The following is a 25,947-nucleotide window of genomic DNA, read 5'->3' on the forward strand; positions in this document are numbered from 1 at the left end:
ATCGAGACTGTCTGTTCAGAATATTAATGGGCTTCTTCTGGGGAAAACTGCCCACTGATTGAGCCACTCCAAATCCAGTGTCCCTGCTTCCGGCCTCTGGGGAGTGGGTGTATATGCCAGGGCTGGGGTCTGGTCCTCACCCAGTCAATTGTGTGCATCGCACACAGCTAGAATATAACTCCGACATGTGGATATTTTAGGACTTCGCACAGTCATATAAAGACAGAGGAGGTTTGTGTGTCCATGTGCCAGTTAAATGCTGCACAAACCTATTGACACTTAATCGTAATGGATAGCGTTTAAGATGGCATTTTCTCAGTCTAAAAACACTTTTACATTGTATTGGGGTAACTAACCCAACCCACCACCAATAGGTGCATTGGGATACTTTCAGACCCAGCCAGAGATCCTATAGTGAACAGGAACTGTTTTAGTCCCTCAGTCACCAGTATCAAGGCTATAGGGTGTCTTATGCAATCAGTAACAGGCCTATATTTAGACCTGTCCCTCAGAGCAGCTGACAAGACAGACTGCCTATATGATTAGTTCCACTCCACAGTGGGGCAGGGCAAGCTCTAGTGGGGGCCCCAAGCGAGATTTGGTTGGGGCCCCCCCACCTAGCAGCAAAACATTAGTGTGTCAACCCCCTTGACAGTAGAGAGAAATTGAAGTTCATTTCCTGCAATTCTACACATTGCCATGGGGCAGAGAGAAAACATACTTTAAGCCATGTTATTGATATTTGCATGAGAATTACTAACAAAATCTACGGGGACCTTCTCTGGTCAGAAATAAGCGATAGGTCTACACAGACAAGGTAGCTCAATGAAGACAACCCAATAAATATATAACGTGACATTTAGCAGGCGCTACTTCTGGGTGGCCCTGGGAATGAAACCCACAACGCTGGCGATGCAAGTATCCCACCCGAGCCGAGACTAACATGGCTCACCTACCAGACTACGCCGGTTCCTGTTTAATGAGGTGGAACACCTCAACCAGTACAAGACAGGTTTGTGACACTCAACATATTGATTGGGTCATGAGCAAGACAATGGACCAGGCAACACTTTAAATCAAATACACAATTTTATTAAAATATATATTTTTTAAATGTTGTAACTGAAACCATCTGGCCATAGTCTGTTTTAACGTCGCCATTATAAATAACAGGCAGTGACACATACCCAGATGGTGGCTTGCACACTACTCAGACAACTATAATACCTAGGATTACAATCACATTAGCATCAAATGATCAGAGAGAGCAATAAATGATCAGATTATTAATAGTTACAAATACCCAGCGATCCCATATAAAGAAAAGAAGACAAAAACCCCTTGAAAGCAGGGCAAATTGTTTAGAACAGGCACCGCTATAAGCTGGCACCAACCAGACCTCTGCTGCTCAAAACATTTGTAGTCTCGCGCTCCTGGCACACTGCCCTAACAGGTGCTCCAACCCAAACACAAATGCACCACGGGTTATCAACGAGACCAAGGGCGTGAACTGCAGTGAAAGAGAGAGCATAGTTAAAGGATGTTCCCAATCACGGGAGGAGGGTGGTTGAGAAAGCTCATACAATTATGCACCGCAAACCTCCAAGTCACAGCACACATGCAATCACTGAATGGCAATCAGCAACCGATCAAGGTCAATTATTTGTGAGATCATCATGCAAAGATCGGCGAAGATTCAATTCCTATGAGAGCTAAAGTCCACCCTATAACACAAGCGCCACGCTCTACCAACTGAGCCATAGAGGACCAAAGATAGGCGGAGGGGTTGAGGATGATGCTTAGCAACATGCCTTGTCATAGGGCGAGAGCGTTCATTTTATTTCAGTGCACTGCTGGGACTGAGCCTACACCCCAGCATGTGACTTGGCCTGGGAGCACACTGGCGGGGGGAAAAATCCATGTGAAACATGTCATCTGTCCACTCCTAAGTACTACCATTTCCCCATTAGAAGAGCAGGGATACTGATGGCTTTTTCAGATGGGTTGGGCTGCTTTTCAACTGAAGTCATCTCTCTCCCTCTCTTTCCCTCCTTATTGCTCATTTTCTCTCTCTTCTCTGCCTCCCCCTCTTTCCTTCCTGTCTAGGAATCGATTCCAAGGTGCCAAACTGATGTCTTCCAATCGGATCACTGGAAACAGGTGCTAGATATCCTCCTCCCACCTTGATCAGCCAATGAACTAGGTGCACAGCCAGATCATATAATATGGTGGAGATGACTGTATGTAATTGTCATTGACACTTAAAGACCAAGGTAATCACAATACATAAGTGGATACTTCATTTCTATAAACAGCTACAGTGATTGTTTTGATTCAGAAAGTTACATCTTTCTCTCACACCTTGATGAATGTTTCTATTATGTCTAAAAGGCAATAATACACCGTCACTGTCACTCTCACTTCTCGGATCAAAAACAATGACGGATGCCATATAAAACTATGCGTATAGTGATTCTGATGATGATTTTAAAAATATACTGTACAATAACATGGATAAAATTATATTTTTGACCGACTGGATCGATTCGGTCTGATGCAGCAACATTTGAAGTTGTGTTTTTACATTGGATACACTACAGTTGAGGAACAATGGGAAAGTAATTCTGCTTCGAAAGTTGATAAAGTTTGTCTATACCCTTTCAGCATTGATCACACCCTCTTAAGCCTAGCCCCACCATATCTTTAAGGATTCACATTAATGACATCAGCAGCCTGGTTGTCCAAACTAGCATAACTGGTGTATTTTAACACCAATAAACCCATCCGTTTAAAAATAAATTTTGTTTATGTCAATCTAGCAAACCAGGCAACTAAAAGCAACTTTCTAAATAATGTTTTGGTTTGTTTCTAGCTTGTTAGCATAGCATAGCATAGCTAGCTAACGTTAAGTTAAAATAATGATCACATCATACAGCTGATAACTGCTTAACTTTAGCTAATTTGTATTAATTATTACAGGAAAATAAACTCGCAACAAGATCATTATTTCCAAGTTAATGGCATGCTAATTACAGAAAGAATCTCGCCAGTTGTGAGTGTGGCGAAATAAAAGCAGGGCATAGGCTAATTTGACTTTGGTGTAGGTCATGTTGTTCTTCACATTACCATTTCTGGTAAACACACACAATATCAAATAAAATCTAAGTTTATTTGTCACATGCACAGGATACAGAAGGTGTTATGGTACAGTGAAATGGTACCTTGCATAGTAGAGTATTTTGTTTAGACATGTAGCTAGCTAGCTCATAACATTACTACCTTGCATGAATCTGCAGGTAACTAATCAACTAGATTCAATGTTAGCTAGCTAACAGTAGGCTATAACTATCAATGCAAATTGCTCTGAGATACAAATAATATTACTACTCAGATCGTACATGTAACATTAACTAGCAAGCCAGCCAGCTAACGTTAGCTAGCTAGCTAACAGCACGCTTTAACTTGCAATGAAAACAACTTTCTAAATCAATTTTAAGCGCACAATATCCTTCCTCTATGTCACAGATGCCATGGTTGCCCTTAGTTTGAAGGTGTAATCCGGAGACAGGTGTTTTATACAACAGCCTTCTGTGTATTCTGTTTTTGACTCCCTCCACATATTTGCAATTAAAAGTCAGAATCTCCTTAGCTATCATATGCTGCTTCCACCGGACATTCCACCGATTTCAAAACTCTGTCCTCCAGAAAGTGGAGAGCAACACTTTTGCAGTTATTTGTGATATCTTTCATATAAGCTGTATTAGAAAGGGTTACCTACACATACTGAGCAGCCCTTTGTTATAGACAGAAGCGCGGTACATGGCAGACCAATCCGAACTCATCTCTCAGCATGTCCTGTCCATCCATTATCTCAGCTAATCATGGCTAGCGGGAAGGTCCCTGTATTTTTCCGTGGCTAAACCAACTAGGCTCTATTTTACTCATATTTACAGATGGCATACAAGTTTCTTATTAACGAACGTGGAAGTTAACATGTTCCAGAAAGCATTTCTGCCATAAAACACACTTTGATCAAAAATAAATGTTTACGTTTGAATGCTTCTAGACATACGCCTAGTTTCCTGAAACGAGTCACATTTTATGGTCCTCCTATGCCTTGTGTCCATACTATAAAACTGTGGTTTCAAAAATCACAATAGCTTCCAAAAGGTGTGATTCATAGTAGTAGAGAATAGGAAAATGGCACTTGGTCCCGGGTGTTGTGAAGCTTGTAAATATTTCCTTGAGTTGACCTTTAAAAGGTGGCAGCACTGAAAATCTTTAAAGAGAGCTTTGCTGGTAGGGAAGCAAAGTCCCTGCTTTAAAATTCAAAAACATTTGTTTTTTTTCACGGTTCTAATGTTTTTCTGCAGAGTAGCCTCTCCCAGTAAAGCTCCAGAGCCTTACAACATGCAGACTGGAGGAAAGGGGGGACCCCCTGTTGCTCCAGCTGACGGAAGAGAAAGAACGAGAAAATAAATGAGATAAACAAGGCTTCTGAGAGAACTGCCTTCTCTCAGGCTCTCTCTTTAACTCTTTCCGTCTACCTCTCTGTCTCAATTTGACTAAACAGTAAAATTCTGAGGTTGATATTGGGTTGGTTTAAATGTTATGAATTCCAAAGTATGGAGGTGTTATGTAGCATAATGTTTATCCATATAAACTAGAGATTCCTTGTTCCCCCACCATTCAATAAGTAGGTCATGTTTTGTGCAATAAAATATCAACATCCATTTTGTTTCTAGAGTATTTTCTCTTTTATTGCAAATACAATACAAAAGTTAAGCTTCTTTTTAAGACAGTACAGTAACATGTTAAGCTAGCTGAAGAAAATGACAATTTGTTCAGATGCATCAGAAAAAAAACATCAGTACTGAGATAGTACTGTATGTGTCAGGACGTTAAAAAAAAAGTCCTTAGAAAAGACAGGGATGCTGGTACCTCTAATAACACAAACATATTAGCCACAGCGTAAACATAACTAATTGTAAAACTTTGTCATTATGCTCAAAACGTATTTCCAGTTTAGAATCCAAACTTCACAATTAACAATAATCCGTACACAACTAGATAACAAAAAATGACAAATTAAACATTTAAAATAGAAACATTTACACATGTTAAATAAAGCATGATGATTACAGTTTGTGTCATTTTTTAAGTAACCCCCTCGGCTAAAAAGACCGGTTTATATGACATTTAATATCCAGAAGGTAACTTATTTTGAAGACAAATTAATTAATTGTATAAAATATAAAATAAAGAATAAAATGCTAAATAATAATTACTTTGAAAATAAAATTAAGCTAATAAATAAATTAAAGGGTTAAGACTGAGAGGGGGCGGGAGGGGGTGAGAGGTGGATCAGGCAGGGGGCTGTAAAACGACACTGGCGTGATGGTGGACGTCAGGGGACGCCCGAGAGGTCAAAGGGCACTTCCTGTGGCTGTCAAACACATGCTGTCAGACGGTAAGTAGAATCTCAGCTGTGGCTTCTCTCTTCTATAGTATGTGCTGTAGCACACACACTCTGACACAGACATCCTATCACCCAACCTCTGATATGCTAGGCACTAACGGTGCAAAAGGGTGGAATCTCCTGCACAAAACGATAACGTCCAAACTTCTTCCCTTGCCATTCACAGCATGCCCCTGTTACATCTAAGAACGTGCTATAATCATAATATATCATTGATGAAACCCTAAACTGCACAAATACAAATGTAGTTCATTTTGTTGGATGGCACAGCACATATAAGCACAATGCACTGCAGGAAGACAAACAAAAACCAAAACAACCAAAAAAGGAGAGATTTACTGCCTATAAAAAATTCCACCAGAGAATTGAGGCCATAGAATAGATAACTGCACTACTGTGGTTTACTGCTGAACTGGATAGAAATAAAGCTTTTTCTCTACAAATATGTGTTTAAAATCACCCAGAATAGCAAACTGCCAGAGTAAAAAAGGTAAGAAAACATACACAGTACCTGCTAAAAATATCAACAATTTAAACAGTCCTCACAGAGGATTTCTCAATGCTCAAAATATGTTTAATCAATACACAAAAAAAGGCACGTTGTGAGCCATTCTGGTTTAATTTCAGTTCTCTCAAGTCCAGCTTTCCTTCTTCTTCTTTGTTGTCTTCTCCTCTGTTGTAAATTCAAGTGTCTGTTTGCTCGGAGCTAGATGTTGGAATGTTGTGACAAAGTCTCCCTCTGCAAGATGGGCATGTCTATCAGTCTATGTAAGTCTGTGTGTAGATGACTGTGTCCTCAGGGCCGGGAGAGCTGTGTGTACACTGGCTGCTGGTCCCAGTGATGCTGGGGACTGAGGGTCTGTGGCACGGAGGGCACTCCTGTTGTGTCTGCGATGGGGGTGTACATGGGCCTCTGGCTGGGGCTCATGTAGCTGCTGAAGGAGTAGAGCCCTGAGCCCTGGCCTCCAGCTGCGTGGCTGTAGTAGGAGTTGGTGCCGACCTGGTGGTCAGAAAAGTCATACTGGGCGCGGGTGATGGAGGGGTAGGAGGAAGAGCTGTAGTGTTGCAGGTTGAAGGAGCCGTAGGTGACGTGCTGCGGGGGGGAGGAGTTCTGCTGATCGTTGTAGTGGCTGGGGCTCAGCTGCTCTGTCTTGATGTGTGTGGGGGTCCTCTGGTTCTGGCCCTGCTCCCCTCCACTACCCAGCGTGGTCAGGGAGTGCTGCTGCTGACTCTGGGTCTTGGTCATCCAGCTGTGCCCTGCGGTGCCCCCTGCTGCCTGGCTGACTGCGGAGCTGCTGATGCCATAGGTACCGTTGTAGGAGACCTGGCCAGCGGCAGTGCCAGGAGCGCCTGGGTGACCGTTGGGGGGCAGGTACTGGTCAAACTCGTTGACATCGAAGGTATCGATGTGGGAGATTACGTCGCTGCTCAGCTCACCGATGTCCACATCCCGGAAATCAATGTTGAGCTGACGGCCCGTGCCTTCCTGTAAGGGGCGACCCTCACGCTTCAGGTCCACCTTTCCCACTTGGATATCGGTCTTAGGTGTGGTGGGAGGGGTGGGGGGCCCTTGGGACTGGCCTGAGAGAGAGAGGGTGGGTTACATATAGAATACATATTTCTGTAATACAAATCTCAGACAAGAGCAGAGCCATGGATTTAATTGAAAAGGAAAAATAAGGGCTTTACAAGTGGTCATGCATGAGTGGAATAAGAAATGAGTCTAGACATCAAGTTAAACTAACAGAGAACATATCTGATCATATCAGTCATCAGCTTTTCAAACAATCTATTTCAGACAATATTCTTATTAAACGTCTAGCAGCATTGAAGTGTCAAATATACATTGATGAACACATGTTGAATGAGACCAATGCAATAGGCACTACGCATTTTCTTTCCTCTTACCTGAGTGTTCTCCTGGGGAGTGCACTTCTCCTATGCTAGAGGCTGGAGAGTCAGCTTGCTGGAGCGCCTTGAAGATCGCTCCTGGCGATATGTGCGTCTGCTCGCTGCCGTCCTCAGACTCGCTTTGTCCGTTCTTCATGGACTTCCTTCGCCGGGGCTGGTACTTGTAGTCGGGGTGGTCTTTCTTGTGCTGTACCCTCAAGCGCTCTGCCTCCTCCACGAACGGACGCTTCTCTCCCTCATTGAGAAGCCTGTGCGTGAAAGGCAAATAGATACATGAATAAATCAAATATTAAATTGACAACCAAATAGTTTACGACGAAGGTTAAATGATCACAGTATCGAGTTCACATGCGAGCGCAAAATGCACGAGTAAAAGTAGAATTGAGTTGTCTATTAAATAAAAACTATTTTCATTAACAAGACCACAAACGCGATGCCACTCGAAATAAACCTTTGGAAGTAATAACAGAGAGGAGTGAGACTCACCTCCATAGTTTCCCCAGAGTTTTGCTCAGCTCCGCGTTATGCAGATGAGGGTACTGATCAGCCAGTTTTCTCCGAGCGGCTTGCGCCCAAACCATAAACGCGTTCATCGGTCTCTTGACGTGGGGCTTGTTCTTACTAGATCCGTTCACTCGGACTGGCATTGGCACCAGGGTCCAGTCGTAGCCCTTCAGCACCTGGGACACAGCGTCGCGGATGCACACGGGGAACTTGTCATCGTCGTCCTTCTTGAACTCGACGAGGGGACCGTCCGGACCCATCAGCAGACCGTTCTCTGAAGGTCTGGTGTTCTCGGTGTCTGAGCCAGAGCCGGAAGGGCACGGGGATCCCGCAGAGTCCTCCGACATGCTCGGGCTCGGTGCGTCAGAGAGACATTTGTCTTGTTCGTCTGTCATTTTCAGGAAGGGGTCGAGTAGATTCATACGAAAAATGTTGTCGAACAATTACGCACAAAATATGAAAGTACGGCTCTTGAGGGTGAGATCCCTAGAGATGCTTTACACACGAGGAAAAGTTTGACCAAAGTATTTAAAATGTCCAAAAGTGGATCAAAAGTAACAGTAGACGTTATTTGCTCCTGCAATGAGGCAGTCAACTGCACAAAGCCTTTTGGAGAGAGAATGTCTTTATGCATATGCCTTTCTAAAATATTGTATAATAACCTAGTTTTGTTTGCAGGCGTCTCCACACTCGAGCAACAGCTGATGATTTGCGGCAACTTTTTTTTTCAGATAAAAAGAGAAAGTGTTCTAGTCTGTCTCCAAATAGTATCTCCAGAACGTGTGCGTGCTTTGAACTGAAATCCTTTGCAAGCGGACTTTATAAGTGAGTTACTGTACGGCTACAGAATACCCGAGAATACCCAAATGTGATTGGTCGACAGAGCATAACGAACTGAAGGAATTTGATCCCTACGGCCCCCTCCCCTCCACACACACAGCATATGCATCGACAGTTTCACATTTTGTGTACAATATTGTTGTAGGTATAATAATTCAAGTACTGAAATTGATTTTGGTTTACAAATATATTTTTATATTCTTAAATCATAGACTATTTGAGTGTTTCATCCATACACTTATATTTATATATTCTTATTCCATTCCTTTACTTAGATTTCTGTGTACTAGGTATCTGTTGTGGAATTGTTAGATATGACTTGTTAGATATTGCTGCACTGTCGGAAACTAGAAGCACAAGCATTTCGCTACACTCGCAATAACATCTGCTAACCATGTGTATGTGACCAATAAAAAAATGATTTGATTTTTTGTATTTTACTCACACCTTCAAAGTTAAACCAGTAAAGAAAAAGCTAATAGTTGACGAAATAAAACATTGAAATCATGGAAATAGGCCTACCAATAATGTTTCCATTATGACTCAATTTGTCTGCATAAGAAATCCCATATCGAAAGTCATACAAAGTCATACAATCGAGGAGGGTCTGTAGTGACCATGCCCTACGGCTATTATGTGCGACAAAAAAAAGGCCACAGCAGATACATTACAAATATATAAAATACTATTTATTCGATGCATACAAAACCAATTATTATTTTACTGGTTCAAAATGGCCATACAGTCTTTACCGTTTGGTTTGCAGAGAGGGATTGGCAAAATGAAATGTTGGTCCATGCATGCCATGATAACATATGCCCATAGGGGGAGACAGCAGCCCAGGAACTTACTTTACAGCGTGTTCCTTTTTCTGGAGGACATGAGGAACACAAGAAAAGTTTGAAACATTTGCACTGCCGCAACCGTTGAGGATGATTTTTTTTCTTCTAATGACAGCGCTGGAGATAAAAGCAGTGGTCAAAATTAATCATTATAAAATCGAACAAGTATTTCCTCACCCAAGCTCACCATGCACCCTCCATTGATAAATAATATTTATATCTCCCTCAAAACACAGAAATATTTATGTCTCACCTAGAGATCACCATAATAAAGTCGGTGTCCACTGGGTCCACTTGGTTATTCACAGTCCTTTCTGTCTGAACCCATGTCGTTTGGTTGTTTATTTGGCTTTGTAAAGTTGTGGAAATTTGATTTAGGTTGTAATGTGTGTGTGCAACATGTGTTTTATTTCTCTCTCTCTCTCTCTCTTTGTCTCTCTCTGTTTCTATGCCTATTGTGGGCTGCTTAAGTGGAAGGGGACTCTGGATGTTGTAAAATTGTTTGTTTGCATTATGTCAGCCTGCCGAAATGTAGAATCAGTCAGTAATCCTATCTTCTCCTCAGTGCAATTAGAGCTCTGGTTCCAGATACAGAAACTCCCATGGTGTCTGCACTCTTGCGCAGCCATTTATTTACATTGAGCCTGTTTATTTAAGATATTCACTTTTAACATAAACAGAAGAGAGCATTTGAGACTTTTGTTAATAACCCATGCGCCACTAAATTAGTGTCCTTGTTTGTTTATAGTCCTCAAAGGAATAAAGGCATCACTGAATACATTCACCAACAGAGCTCCAAGGATGATGATGAGGAAGACGAGGACTTACAATGTTGTTATACAGTTTCAAGTTCAAGGCACTGGATAACATTCTGTCATTTGAAGTCAGGTGTTTAATTACAATCAGCAAGCTCGTTCCTTCTTCTAGCCCTGCCTGAAGGTCTGAAACCGGCTGGCACAGATACCAGACGGCAGCGTCTCTACCTGGATTGGGTCATTCCAATTCACTTCTTCAGAAAGGTGACATGATCTTTTTTTAAATATTTTTTATATATCAGAGTATTTAACTAATAATTGAAAATAATAATAATAATAATTACATTCATAAATTCACCACCAAACGTGCACACAGTCCCTCATCTCAGAATAACATTTATATTATCAAAATGAGAAACTAAGCCCAGGAAGTGCACCACACACTTGCAGGAAATAATGAGCTTGCAAGTAACTGTTCTAACGTGAGTAATATTTACTTTTAAAAGTAGCAAAATCCATAATAACTAGCGAGCCATGTAATGTAAACAAAGTAGGCTCCCGAATCAAGTTTTATCAACCGAATGCTTGTCTGCAGGGATGGACATTTAACGAGCCTGCTAGCTCGAGGCTAGTAGAAAACATGCAAACCTAGCCCGCCAGGCCAGTGGAATTTGGTATTTTCATATTTAATGGCACAGATTTATTTATTTATTTATTTACCTTTATTTAACCAGGTAGGCAAGTTGAGAACAAGTTCTCATTTACAATTGCGACCTGGCCAAGATAAAGCAAAGCAGTTCGACAGATAAAACGACACAGAGTTACACATGAAGTAAAAACAAACATACAGTCAATAATGCAGTATAAACAAGTCTATATACAATGTGAGCAAATGAGGTGAGAAGGGAGGTAAAGGCAAAAAAGGCCATGATGGCAAAGTAAATACAATATAGCAAGTAAAATACTGGAATGGTAGTTTTTGATTGAAGTTCCAAGAGTTCCATCCCTGTCAATCTTAATTAATTATTAGTAATTATTAACATGAAAATAAATGTTTTTAAAAAGTCTGTAAATTAAACATGATAAAAGTCCGAAAAATACGTATTTTCAACATCCGGAAGAGACGTCTTTTCAACTTGAATTCAGAACCCAAAATGAATCTGATTTCAATGTCTGAAAAATACTTCCTTGTTATTGGCCTAATTAGAAAACGACATTGATCCCAATGTTACAAATACTGGGATAAAAATCTTACAGCGAGCACAATAGCTAACATTTAGGCCTAAACACAGCAACAGGTAGACAATGAAATGGATGAAAGAGTGGGAGAATAAGGCCATGATTTAATTACATGTTTCATACTGTGCAAGGCCTCATCATCACAAATGTATTGGGGGGGGGGGGGGGGGGGATTTACATGAATGAAATACTATATGTCTAGTGAGACTTACTCTTGAGAGTCAGAATAGGAGAATACACAAGGTGCAATTTAAAAATTTGGTTGTGTTTTTCTCTTATGTCAGTCACTGACTGTCACTTAATTAGCCAATGTCAGATAAAATGTTTTAGATTAGTAAACTAGTCTAGCCAGCTATCTAAACTTGTATTAATCATGGTTGAATTGCATTTTTTATTTAACTAGGCAAGTAAATGAACAACAAATTCTTATTTACAATGATAGCCTGGCAAGAGGCAACAGGCCTCATGTGGGGATGGGGGAAAAAACATACAAAAAACAAGTACAACAAAACGACAGAAGACGCTGGCAACAGCACAAATACAACAGCAGACAAACAGCCAATGTGCGTGTGTGTGCATGCAGGCATAAGTGTGGTGTGTGGTGTGTGTGAAATAAAACAACATGCTTCCTTACATCAGGGAACGCAAACTAGTGACATCGGTTAACAACTAGAAACAACTACAGTACGGTGGATTCAGAAAGTATTCAGACCCCTTGACGTTTTCCACATTTTGTTACGTTTATAGGCTTATTCTAAAATGTATTAAATACAAAAAATCTCAGCAATTTACACACAATACTCCATCATGACAAAGCGAAAATATGTTTATAGAAATATTTGCTCATTTATAAAAAATGAAAAAGAGAAATACCTTATTTACATAAGTATTCAGACCCTTTGCTATGAGACTCGAAATTGAGCTCAGGTGCATCCTGTTTCCATTGATCATCTTTGAGATGACTCCAATCAACAACTTGATTTGGAGTCCACCTGTGGTAAATTCAATTGATTGGACATGATTAGGAAAGGCACACACCTGTCTATATAAGTTCCCAAAGTTGACATTACATGTCAGAGCTAATACCAAGCCATGAGGTCGAAGGAATTGTCCGTAGAGCTCCAAGACAGGATTATGTCGATGCACAGATTCCAAGAACACAGTGGCTTCCATCATTCTTAAATGGATGTAGTTTGGAACCACCAAGACTCGTCCTAGTGCTGGCCGCCCGGCCAAACTGAGCAATAGGAGGAGAAGGGCATTGGTCAGGGATGTGACCAAGAACCCGATCGTCACTCTGTTAGAGCTCCAGAGTTCCTCTGTGGAGATGAGAGAACATTCCAGAAGGACAACCATCTCTGCAGCACTCCGCCAATCAGGCCTTTATGGTAGAGTGGCCAGGCAGAAGCCACTCCTCAGTAAAAGGCACATGACAGCCCACTTGGACTTTGCCAAAATCCACATAAAGCACTCTCAGACCATGAGAAACAAGATTGTCTGATCTGATGAAGCCAAGATTGAACACTTTGGCCTGAATGCTAAGCGTCACGCCTGGCACAATCCCTATGGGGAGGCATGGTGGTGGCAGCATCATGCTGTGGGGATGTGTTTCAGTGGCAGGGACTGGGAGACTAGTCAGGATCGAGGGAAAGATGAACGGAGCAAAGTACAGAGAGATCCTTGATGAAAACCTGCTCCAGAGCGCTCAGGACAACAGACAGGGGCAAAGGTTCACGTTCTAACACGGCAATGACCCTAAGCACACAACCAAGAAACAGCAGGACTTGAACCTGATTGAACATCTCTGGAGAGACCTGAAAAAAGCTGTGCAGCAACGCTTCCCATCCAACCTGACAGAGCTTGAGATTATCTGCAGAGAAGAATGGGAGAAACTCCCCAAATACAGGTGTGCCATGCTTGTAGCGTCATACTCAAGAAGACCCGAGGCTGTAATCGCTGGCAAAGGTGCTTCAACAAAGTACTGAGTGAAGTGTCTGAATACTTTTGTAAATGTGATATTTCTGTTTTGATAGTTTAATACATTAGCAAAAATATGTAAAAACCTGTTTTGGGTTTGTCATTATGGGGTATTGTTTGTAGATTGATGAGGAAAAACAACAATTTAATACATTTTGGAATAAGGGCTAACAAAATGTGGAAAATATCAAGTGGTCTGAATACTTTCCAAATGCACTGTACATGTCTCAACAACCTGTTCATCTATTTGTCCTTTGAACTCCTCCAGGGACACCAGGTCCTGGAGTTTTAGGCTTGGATAGCCCAGCCAAAAACCCTGGATGAACAGAGATATCAGTACCATGCTGAGGGCTCGTAATGCAGTATTACATGTCAGCAGAATGAAACCCTATGACAAGGCATGCAGGTATGAGCTCCGCAAATCCATTAGGGATACAAAAAGACAATACATACTTAAACTTGAACTGAATGCATGTGGCAAGGACTTACAGACTACAAAGGAAAATCCAACTGTGTGGTGCCCACCGAATCCTCCCTCCCAGATGAGCTTAACACATTTTATGCTCGCTTCAAGGCAGACAATATCGAGCCATCTAGGAAGACTCTACCTGCTCAGGACGACTAGGTGCTTTCGCTCTCCAAGCTTGATGTGAGGAATACTCACAAATGAGATGGACCATCAACACCACCACTCTTGTCAAGAGGGCACAACAGAGTCTCTGTTCCTAAGGCGACTGAAGAAATTCGGCATGCCATGCTGGGTCCTCTCCAAATACTGCCGCTACACCATTGTGAGTGTCCTGGCCGGTTATCACGGCCTGGTACGGGAATTGCTACGTCCACGACCTCAAGGCCATCCAGCGGATGGTGAAGACATTCCAGTGTATCACTGGGACCCGTGCTCCCACCCATTCAGGACATCTACTCGAAATGGTGTCTGAGGAAGGAAGACAGCATCATCAAGGACACCACATACCCCAGCCACGAGCTGTTCACTGCCTTACTGTTTAGCATGAGGTCTGATACCGACAGGCTCAGATACAGTTTCTATCTACAAGCCATCAGACTGCTATACACTTGAACTGGACTGACCACCTGCTTTGATGCTCCAAACCTTAGCACACATGTACTCACTCACCCACTCACTCACCCACTCACTCACTCACTCACTCAGGTAGCCTAGTGGTTAGAGCGTTGGACTTGTAACCGAAAGGTTGCATGATTAAATCCCTGAGCGGACAAGGTAAAACATCAGTCATTCTACCCCTGAACAAGGCAGTTTACCCACTGTTCCTAGGCTGTCATTGAAAATTAGTATTTGTTCTTAACTGACTTGCCTAGTAAAATAAACTCACCCATGCTGCTACTAGACTCTTACTATGTGTAAATATTGGACTATAAATTCTGCCTTCCTGTATTATAGTTATGTTAAAATGTTTATTCTATTCTACATTTACTTAGTTCGTATTCTTATCTTTTATTATTTCTTATTGTTGTTGCATTGTAGAGAAGGAACCTGCAAGTAAGCATTTCATTGGTACACATGGTGAAAGTATCTTTTTCCATGCTCTGTTCCAACTCCTGGTTTCAACATGCTCGGTTTCAACTTCTCATCCACCCAAACTCCCAGATATTTGTACGTTTTGACTTGTTCTATAGAATGTACAAAGTAGCAATTAATTACACCGTTTTTAGTGTTTAGTATTGGAAAATACCATGCATTTTGTTTTAAAAGAATTCAGACCAAGCTTAAAATTGTACAGATTCTATCGAATGATGTGAAATGCTTTTTGAGCTTTTTCAAAAGCAAAAGTCGAACTGTTGCCACTTGAATAGAGAACAGTGTCATCTGCATTAAAATATGTCTCCCAATGTTGTCGATCTAGATAATAAACAACAAGGGACCTAAAATTGATCCTTGGGGCACACCCAAGCATAACTCTATGGTTTCCAACTTACAACCATCTGCCTTAACACACTGGGTTCAATTTGACAGGTAGTTCACAAACCACTCCAGAGCATGACCAGTAATAACAATGAACTTCAGTCTCTGCACCAAGACAGTATGGTCCACAGTGTCAAATGCCTTTGACAAGTCTATGAATACAGATACACAATGCAGCTTCTTACCTAGGGCACAATTAATATCACTCAAAACCCTCTAAGTTGCTGTGACAATGCTGTTTCTAGACCTGAAACCTGATTACATACCACTCAAAATATTGGTTTCCTGGAGGTAGGCCTTAAGCTGCCTTTTGACTAGGGACTCCAATACCTTTGCCAGAACAGACAATTCAGCGTCTGACCTGTAATTTCTGACGGGTGGGCCCTCATTGATTATGTTTGTTACTCTCACTCAGATATCATATTAAAAACTGAAAACATTTCTCTCTACCCTATTGCAAAATGTGTGGAATTGCAGAAAATTAGCTGTACAACTTCAAATGTCCTTCTCTGCCCCATGGCAAAATTAGTAAAATTGCTGGGAAAATATTTAGCATGCAAGGTGGGGAGATATTAAAGTTACCTTCAAACAAACCAGGCTTAATTTGATCAATATCATGAAAGTCATGATATGAGGTAAAAAGCAAATTGCGACTGAACATTTTTATAATTCCCTGGTGAGTTTAGAAAAATGTCAAATGTCCGTAGATTTCAGCTGTTAAATTGCTCTGCTATTACAACTTTTACTGTAAGAGTGTTGGCGTAACGAGACAATTCTCTTTACACTGCCCTGCTTAGAGGGGGGTAACTGTCGGGCGAGTATCACAAAATGAGCAGCTGAGGGTATTTTTGCGAAAAGTCTTGTCAGTGTCAAGGCCCTCTACCTCCGGAGGTAGTGTAGAAGACATCTCTTAAAGAGAGATTTTAATCTATGTAGGTCCGTTTCTTTACAATACACAAGAATCTCTCCTCAACCTAGTTTGTGTCATCAAAGTGGTGTGGTGTATAGAGGCCCAACTATCAAAACTAGTAGAGATGGAAAGATGTGACTCACCTGTAACCCCTCCTCTCTCTCTCTGTTTGCCTGTAGTTCCAGCCACCTGCTCAGCACCAAGATAGCAGACTAGGCCAACACACCTGAATCCCAGGGGTACATTCACTAGGAACCAAACGGAACCAAACAGGGAGGGATCGACGCCAAATTTTTCCAACAGAAACTCTCTTTTTTTGTTTTCGTTTGGAGTAACGGCTGCTGTGGCAAAACATTTTGGACTAACGATTACACACCTTGTTACCATTGCACCATGTGGATCTCACCTTTCCTCCGAGTGCGTACAGAAGAGCTACTGCTACGGTAGGCCTACACCCACACGACATCCTGTCAAAGATAACAAAGTCTACAGAATTGGCACAAGACAAACTAACAAAACAAATGGTCTAATGTACTTACACTCAGCCATACTCCCCCACATATCACACACTCTGTCAACTTTATATCTCTATTCAATGTGAAAGTCTGGTGGTGGAATGCAATTAAAACACTACGTACTGCGCAGATAACATACATTGACTTCTCTCGACTGTAAGATATCGGCTGGGATGCAATAGCCTACGCCTTATCCTATTTGTTGTACAATGTCGAACATAGTCTATCCTTTGAACGGTAGGACGAGACAATGATAAGACTCACTGAGCCGCAGGCCTAGAACGAGTTAGACTTGGAAACCTTTATTTAAGTGTCACTCCACAATGATACAATAATAGCAAATATAGATATATATTCTTTTAACCACATTGTGGCCAACTCAAATTGAGTTTTGAGACACTAAAAACAATCATGGTCAAACATGGTACAGGCTGCATCTAGGATACATTGGGAACTTAAGAAGACAATTATGCACTTAAAAAGAAATGTGTCCGTTGGAGGATAAGAGGGCAGGCTTTGTTGCAGGCATTTACATTATTGTTACCTAGGTAAGATTTCCACATAGTTCATTATTTTCATCAAGACCATGAACATTTTCGTTATGGCTGAACAGCTGACCTAGGCCGATGTATTTGGATTAAATATGACATTGTTTTCATTCCAACCATGCTGGATTGTTCTAAACCACATGTGCCTTGGAGTTTGCATTTTTTAAATATTTTTTTACACACAGTAAGTGCTGCATCGGGACATCCACGTTATGCAGTGTCTGAATTCCTTACACTCCACTATGTAACACACCATAACGACTCCAAAAATGAGTGATGAGTGTCGGTCATACATAAGGCATTGCCTTGGCCCTGGGTTGCACAGAGATGGGTATGGCTGAGACACCTTGGGAAACTTCTCATCTTGACTTCGAGTTGCAGCGTCAAAATTCTGGGCAAACAGTGGGAGTCAATCGCTAAACCGTGTCTGCCTTTTCCTGAGAATCTCACTGGGCTGTCTGAGGGGAGATCTGGGAGTTCTCTCCTGGGCTGTCTGAGGGGAGATCTGGGAGTTCTCTCCTGGACTTAGCGCTCTCTCTTTCCATTCAGGTTGTGGTTTAACAGTCCTAAAGGATGTCCTAGCTGGGACACATCTAGATGCAGTGATTAGACATTGAGTCCAGAGTGTGCATGTATATTTTGTAACTACTATGCAGGCAAATTACTACACATGGCATTACTACTGTACATGTACCTATTATTTATTTATATATATATATATATATATATATATATATATATATATATATATATATATATATATATATACACAAATGAAGTCGGAAGTTTACAAAAAAAGCTCGTTTTTCAACCACTCCACAAATGTCTTGTTAACAAACTATAGTTTTGGCAAGTCGGTTAGGACATCTACTTTGTGCATGACACAAGTAATTTTTCCAACAATTGTTTACAGACAGATTATTGCACTTATAATTCACTGTATCACAATTCCAGTGGTCAGAAGTTTACATACATTAAGTTGACTGTGCCTTCACACAGCTTGGAAAAATCTAGAAAATGATGTCATGTCTTTAGAAGCTTCTGATAGGCTAATTGACATCATTTGAGTCAATTGGAGGTGTACCCGTGGATGTATTTCAAGGCCTACCTTTAAACTCAGTGCCTCTTTGCTTAACATCATGAGAAAATAAAAATAAATCTGAAAAAAGATTGTAGACCTCCAAAAGTCTGGTTCATCCTTGGGAACAATTTTCAAACACCTGAAGGTACCACGTTCATCTGTACAAACAATAGTACGCAAGTATAAACACCATGGGACCACACAGCCGTTATACCACTCAGGAAGGAGTCTGTCTCCTAGAGATGAGCGTACTTTGGTGAGAAAAGTGCAAATCAACAACAACAAAGGACCTTGTGAAGATGCTGGAGGAAACAGGTACAAAAGTATCTATATCCACAGTAAAACGAGTCCTATATCGATATAACCTGAAAGGCTGCTCAGCAGGGAAGAATCCACTGCTCCAAAACCTCCGTAAAAAAGGCAGAATACAGTTTGCAACTCCACATGGATACAAAGATCGTACTTTTTGGAGAAATATCCTCTGGTCTGATGAAACAAAAATAGAACTGTTTTGCCATAATGACCATCGTTATGTTTGGAGGAATAAGGGGAGGCTTGCAAGCCGAAGACACCATACCAACCGTGAAGCACGGGGGTGGCAGCATCATGTTGTGGGGTGCTTTGCTGCAGGAGGGACTGGTGCACTTCACAAAATAGATGGCATCAAGAGGAGGGGAAATTATGTGGATATAATTGAAGCAACATCTCAAGACATCAGTCAGGAAGTTAAAGCTTGATCGCAAATTGGTCTTCCAAATGGATAATGACCCCAAGCATACTTCCAAATTTGTGGCAAAATGGCTTAAGGACAACAAAGTCAAGGTATTGGAGTGGCCATCACAAAGCCCTGACCTCAATCCTATAGAAAATGTGTGGGCAGAACTGAAAAACTGTGTGCGAGCAAGGATGCCTACAAACCTGACTCAGATACACCAGCTCTGTCAGGAGGAATAGGCCATAATTCACCCAACTTATTGTGGGAAGCTTGTGGAAGGCTACCCAAAATGTTTGACCCAAGTTAAACAATTTAAAGGCAATGCTACCAAATACTAATTGAGTGTATGGAAACTTCTGACCCACTGGGAATGTGATGAAAGAAATATAGGCTGAACTAAATCATTCTCTCTACTATTATTCCGACAATTCACATTCATAAAATAAAGTGGTGATCCTAACTGACCTAAGACAGGGAATCTTTACTAAGATTAAATGTCAGGAATTGTGAAAAACTGAGTTTAAATGTATTTGGCTAAGGTGTATGTAAACCTCCGACTTTATATATATGTGTATATATATGTGTATATATATATATATATCTATATCAACGATAATCAACACACCGTGTCATAGATCCTTGCCTCACCCGCCATCGTACCCAGTAAGCCCTTGTATATTCTTTGAATACCAGGCCTCCAATTCAGTCGATCACTTCAACTTGTTGTGACATGGTGTTTGATATGTGGAAGTGTGTTCAGAATTGGAAGTTCTGGATGTGATATCCTTCATATGGTGCGGTGGAGACGAGGAGAGGAGAGGGATGGTTTAGCTTGGATGCGTGTGCCAGGGCTACTGCCTGCGTGGGTCAAAGGTGTCACTCACTGCTCGTTGTCGAGTGTCTGTGATTTATAGTTCCTGTAGGGCTGTGTGCCTGCCTGCCTGCGGCTCAACTCACATCACAGAGACCTGAGTACCAGGCGTCTGTTGACATACGTCATTCTGTTCCAGTGAATGTTTAAACAGGACTTATCAGGCCCCTGACACCTGCAAACTGAGGCAGAGCTTCTTTCCCTCGCATTTCCTCCCCCTCTCCCTTTATACCTCTCCCCTGCTGTCTCTTTTTCTCGATCTCTTTCTCTCCTACTCCATGCTCTCCTTCTCTTGCTCCATCCTCTTGCTCCATCCTTCTCTCTCTCTCGCTCTCTCGCTCTCACTCCCCTGCTAGACACCAACCAAACCATTCATCTCTGTTGTTTGGACAGAATGTCTCCAGCACAGATCCAGTGTGATCTTCCATTGAATCACTCTGAGGCCTTCATATGTCAGGTTTCCAGGGAATTCAAAAACCCTGATAAAAAAAAAACCATGTGAATCAGGTGACCGGCGTAGGAGCAAGCCAGGGGAAACTGGATCCACTCAGACAGGGGATTGCGAAAAGCCGCAGAAATACTGGTTCTCTCCAAAGATACGGCTTGTGCAAATACCTCTCTCTACAATAACAATGGTGTCCTCTGCCAGGGCTAGTTAACTAATGACAGATACACACCTTAATAATGCTGAGCAGTTGTTAGGTTTCAACAGTGGGGAGAGGATAATGGCTTGTCAGCGGGAGGCCCATGCCAGTGGAAAGCTCTGTCTGTGGACGGAGAGATGGAGAGAGGGAGAGAGCACCCAAGGCGAAGAGCAAGAATGCTTGAAAACTCCTGACACAGCAAAATGTTAGTCTGACTGGAAGGGGCTCCAACCATAACGCTGCAATTTTTTTTTTTATAGCTTATTGAATTGTGCAGTGCAGACAGAGGTGCTAGATGCTTTTCTAAAATGATTTGTCCTTATAGCCTAGCGCTTTGTAACCTACAGTTACCCGTGGTTCTGCTCAATTACGTTTCAGGGGCTGATTTTGATGTCTTAATGGCTGGGGTTTATGGTAATTGCTGCCATGCAGTGGGCTTGCCATTTACACATGTTTGTTTCCCACTAACCGATGTGGTTCATTATGCCATTATTTGGTGTCAGTTAGGGCAAAACCACAATGCAGATGTATTTTTACACAGGTCCAGTTTACACAAGTCCTGGAGCATGAATGCGTTTGTGTGTCTGTGTGTATCTTGGACTGTTCTGTTTCAGTGGCTCACTTTGTACTGACCAAGCTCAGTGGTCCAGCACCAGACTCTCAGAGCTATCGACGTTTAACGGGATATGATGTCATTGCCTGCTCCTGGCTGGTTCACAGCTGAGCACCGGTGGTAGGTGCTGTTGAGTGGATCCTCATCCAAACCCTCTTCCCTCCCTCCTTGTTTCTGTTCTCTGTAACCACAGCAAGGTGCCTAAATATAGTTAGCACTGTCACACTGACGTAGGCACTCCATGGTAAATGACCTGCCAGAGCTACCGTTATGAGTGCCGTTCGACCTTTAAAACCGCTCACGGTCTTGTGGTTGAACCACTTTGTCATTGTTGACTCATAGACAGTGCTACCTCAGCATCGCTATGCAGCTATGCACCATGTGTTATAGGATGTTGTTTGGCAATTTTGTCAACCCATTCCTGCTTCCTCACGGCTTCCCTCTCCCTCCCCCTCCTCTCTGTGGCCGTCAGGGTTCGTCAGCCTAATGAAAAGCCCTATTCTTTCTGCACAGTCACTCACTCTTATACTACCTGGGAAAGGCTGCTAGCCAAATGAAAGAGTGATGATATCGGATCGCTTTGGCCGGGTGCAGCATCTCTCCTTCTTTCCTTTCGTCCCACTCCTGCCCTCCCAAAACCCGCCGAAAGGGACCCTCTCCAAAAGGAAGGGACATTATGTAAAAGTAAGAGCTTGTATGTACAGGAATTCAAGAAAACAACATGCTATAGCGATGTCAAAATGATTTAAGAGATGTTGTTAAGACAAATATTTGAATGAAGGAGGGAGGATAAAAGTCAGCTATTCAAACCAGTCTCTTCCACAATGTACCACTCTGCACCCCAAACCACAGCCTGAAAGGCCTTGAATCAGAAGTGGACTTGCTGAGACAGCACATTATTAACAGAAAGAATAACCTCATTTATTTTTCTCCTATTGAGAGTGGTAATTGTTCGGGGAAATGAAGCAGTCTGTGTACTCCTGGGTCATATCCTATATATGTTATTGTTGTGTTTTTTTCTCCTCTGGTATTAAACTGACCTATGAGAGTCTGCGCCCCTCTTCCTCCCTCTCCCCATATCGTCCATCACTATATTCCCTCTCCATTCCTCACTCCATCCACCTCTGCCCTTTTTTCCCTTTACTCCTACCTCTCACCCTATTTCCCCCCCTTTCAACCCCCCCCCCCCCACCCCTCCATCCTGTCTGAAGATCACTTTGCTAAGTGGTGGAGGCAGTGTGAATAAGAGTGTGTGCTGTTGAGTACAGTATCCCAGGCATCCCCTGGCATCCAACAGCCAGCCACGTCCGGCCCTCAGCTTCTCTTAGCTCCATAACCCTGCCTCTGCTCAGCACGACAGGACCAGGCCAGGCCCAAGACTGGAGACAGCAGCATGGGGTCAGTGTAATCAGATTGTCCCAGTAGCTAGTAGCTACAGTATCATTCCCCTCTAACCTGCCACTCCCCTCTGCCCCTCTGCTTCAACACGCTAGCATTACTTACCGCAAGAGGAAATTGTCCTGCCTGATTTCCTGACATCTATAGTTCATGAGTAGTGTGAGTATTGCAGTAGAACTGGATCTGTAGAGAGAGAGAGAGAGAAAGATATATATATATATATATATGAGAGAGAGAGAAGGACGGAGAGAGGTCATCGAGATTAGCGTCTGTGCAGTGTGCTGCGATGACAGTCCTTTAGTAAGTGAGGCAGGGTACATCTGTGGATGATTCTGAGGCGATGGAACGTCAAGCTGCGGTTCCTATATCTCAGAACAGATAGAGATCTAAGAATGAAAGTTCGACAGGCTATGCTGATATCTTGCCAGGAGTCCTGCTGCTTCGCTCAGAAGCATCCTGGCCGTGGAGGTATGAGCTGACCTGCTTATCGCACCACTGAGGCCTGTAATTAAAAAGGTAGAGTTACCCTGTCTTTACCTCCGCTGACCCCTGCCTCGTGGCTTAATAACAGCCAGGGTTAGTGAAGCAGCTCTGGGGAGACTGGGAGAGGAACTTGGCCTCCTGTTCGATGGAAGGAACTCTGCCTTCTTACCTGGTGGATGCTACGGCTCTTTAAGGGGGTGAAAGGGTGGGCGGATGTTGGGCACGTATACCCGCTGTACCAGGGGTTGCCAGGTAAACACCTGGCATGGACGATGACAGCGCAGTGCCTAGACTGTGCCAAGCTACCGGGGCCACTTCTAACCTGTGAGCACTGTCCTAGAGCCGGGAGGCAATGAATGCTGCTGGCAGTGTGTGCTTGTCTGCCCGCATACATGTGCGTGTCCCTGCGTGCGTACGTGCGCATGTGTTTGTGCATGCAAGGATGCGTTTGGATGATGTTTCCATGTGTAGGTGTGTGCATGTGTGAATAATATGTGTGGAGAGAGGCCTTGGTGGTATCAGGGGTCCCATTCTCTGGGGCCATTACTAAAGCAGTATTCTAGACTCTGGGCGGAATGTGGGAATGTTCTGAGGCTCTCTCTCTCCATGGTTAAATATTACTGATGAGTTAGAGGGGAAAGAACGAGGGATGTGTCAGGAAGGAAGAGAGCAGTCCACCGGGACGGGTTCACCAGAGGATCCGAATATTGTAGCTTGGTGCAAATAAAAACGAGAAAAGAGCGACGTCGAGAAGAGGGAAGCTCAGTAGGATTTAACGAGGAGATTGATCGACTCACATGCTGTAATCATTTTGCCAATTCCATCTAAATCCCAGTCAGTTCTGGAGTTCTATTCCTGTGGATACATTCCATATCCAATGCAGCTGGATAGGAATTGAACTAAAATGGCCACCCGGTCTTCCAACTCTCGTATTAACCCCTTCCCGTGTCTCAACTCTGAGGTGAGCCAAGGCTTAAGCGGGGGACTTTCATTCTAACATGATACCCCTGTCATCGGTAAGCCCTCCATCGTTAGGCATCGTGTGAGAGGGAAAGAGATGTATATGCTGCCTCTGTGTGTGTCTGAGGCTCATTCCACTGTGCGGTTTGGCAGGTTCAGGCAGCGCTGTAGGTGGCAACGAGAGAGGGGCACAGCACAGTGGTCGGCCACAGGGCCACAGAGGCTATGGACAAAGGACCAATGTTTTATGGGCTGATGGTGAGGGGCTGAGGTAGCTACTGTATGTGTGTATACATAATATGTCCATATTTCTGTTTGTGTGCACTTAAGTGCAACGTGTAAGTATGTGTGCGTGTGTGTGTGTGTGTGTGCGTGTGTGTGTGTGTGCATTCTCCTGTTAACCCTCAACCTGGGCCTGTACGCAGCGTTGTGCGGCCTATTAGACTTGTCACGCAACTATGTTTGAATTTCTAATTTAAGAAATCCAGGCATGAGTTTTTCAAAACAGGTTCCTTCTGCGAGCCACCTGGTATCAACTGACTGGGCAAATAAACGCTGATGAATGTCAGTCTATTCTAGAACAGCGCCAATGCTGTCTAGTACCAGAAACACACACTCACATTTCAATGTTGCAATCCCGAAACTGAGACCTAACTGTAAAATAAATGACCCCAAGAAGGGTTCTCTGAAAGTGTGCCTGGAATTCACATATCACAAACAATTTCACATCAAAGTATGGACGGCGGTCCCTTTATGACTAATTATTGATGTTTGCCTGGAATTAGAGATTTTTAATAAAGTTATTTTGTACTGTAAACAGTGTTAATGCACACGTTAAACATCGCTAAGAACTTTTGACGTCGGACTGGCTAATGGGGCTTTTATGGAGCTTAGCAACCCTTCCGTAACATAATATAGAACCACACAAGGCTTCCTCACACACAGACATTGAGTAGGTTCTCTGTGCGCACCACTCAAACCAAAGAATAATCTTGACAAAATAGGTCATATCTTCTGAGAGAATACAGCAGCTAAGAAACACAGAAATAGAGAAATATCTTTGTATACTTTCGATTATTCGTTTTTTTCCCCCCCCTGTTTATTTTTCATATACACCCACTTCTCCTTAAAAAAAAAGAGTACAAATATTTTAAAAAGTGGTAGTGTAGAAGTAGAGACCTTATACAGTATTCCTGGTCCGATGTGTGGCTTGTTCTCGTCTTGCCTATGTACACTGATGCAGTGCCAGAGAGCAGTGATGCCGACTCCTCTCTAGGTGCCAACTGATTTTATCGCTCGGAAAACAGTCTCCTTCCCATCTGAGCCCTCTCCGGAGCATATGAATATATTTTACACTCACACGAAGGAAAACAGGTAACTCTATATCAATATGAGGGCAGAGAACTGTGTGCCTCAGGTATACATATGAAAGAGGTGGATCTGCATATTACAACTGCTTTATATTTAATATTTTGTGAGAAATACTTTTGAATTTGCTGCCATTTTACAATTGTGTTTTGACAAATCTGCCAAAAAAAGCTGGTTAAATTTGACAGATAGAGGGTTTCTGCATTCTAAATGCATACGGTTTTCAATGGACACAAAACAAGAACTTAGACAGACACATTCAAATTGTTCCTGATGGAGTTTTTCTTCGCAGGAAACATTTTCAGACATCATTCCAAATCCACAAAAGATCCATATAAAACGTGCACAA

The 25,947-nt window shown here is 42.5% G+C and overlaps 1 protein-coding gene across 1 annotated transcript; it reads right to left on the reverse strand.

Annotated features, from left to right (window-relative positions):
* Window positions 1-4,932: 4,932 nt before the first annotated feature.
* On the reverse strand, window positions 4,933-8,696 carry LOC109870373 (transcription factor Sox-9-A). The gene is made up of 3 exons (XM_020460860.2): window positions 7,877-8,696; window positions 7,388-7,638; window positions 4,933-7,060 (listed from the first exon to the last, which is right to left on the reverse strand). The coding sequence occupies exons 1-3, from the start codon at window positions 8,314-8,316 to the stop codon at window positions 6,276-6,278; spliced, it is 1,476 nt and encodes a 491-aa protein (XP_020316449.1). The 5' UTR covers window positions 8,317-8,696; the 3' UTR covers window positions 4,933-6,275.
* Window positions 8,697-25,947: the final 17,251 nt, after the last annotated feature.

The sequence above is a fragment of the Oncorhynchus kisutch genome, linkage group LG25 (genome assembly GCF_002021735.2).
Source record: "Oncorhynchus kisutch isolate 150728-3 linkage group LG25, Okis_V2, whole genome shotgun sequence".
NCBI lineage: Eukaryota > Metazoa > Chordata > Actinopteri > Salmoniformes > Salmonidae > Oncorhynchus > Oncorhynchus kisutch.

Bases quoted from the DNA above. Each gene is read 5' to 3' on its own strand.
- LOC109870373 (XM_020460860.2), bottom strand. From the start codon at position 8,316: ATGAATCTACTCGACCCCTTCCTGAAAATGACAGACGAACAAGACAAA. The intron at 7,639-7,876 runs GTGAGTCTCACT...TTTCACGCACAG, and splicing joins ACTCTGGGGAAACTATGGAG to GCTTCTCAATGAGGGAGAGA. The intron at 7,061-7,387 runs GTAAGAGGAAAG...TCTCTCTCTCAG, and splicing joins CTCCCCAGGAGAACACTCAG to GCCAGTCCCAAGGGCCCCCC.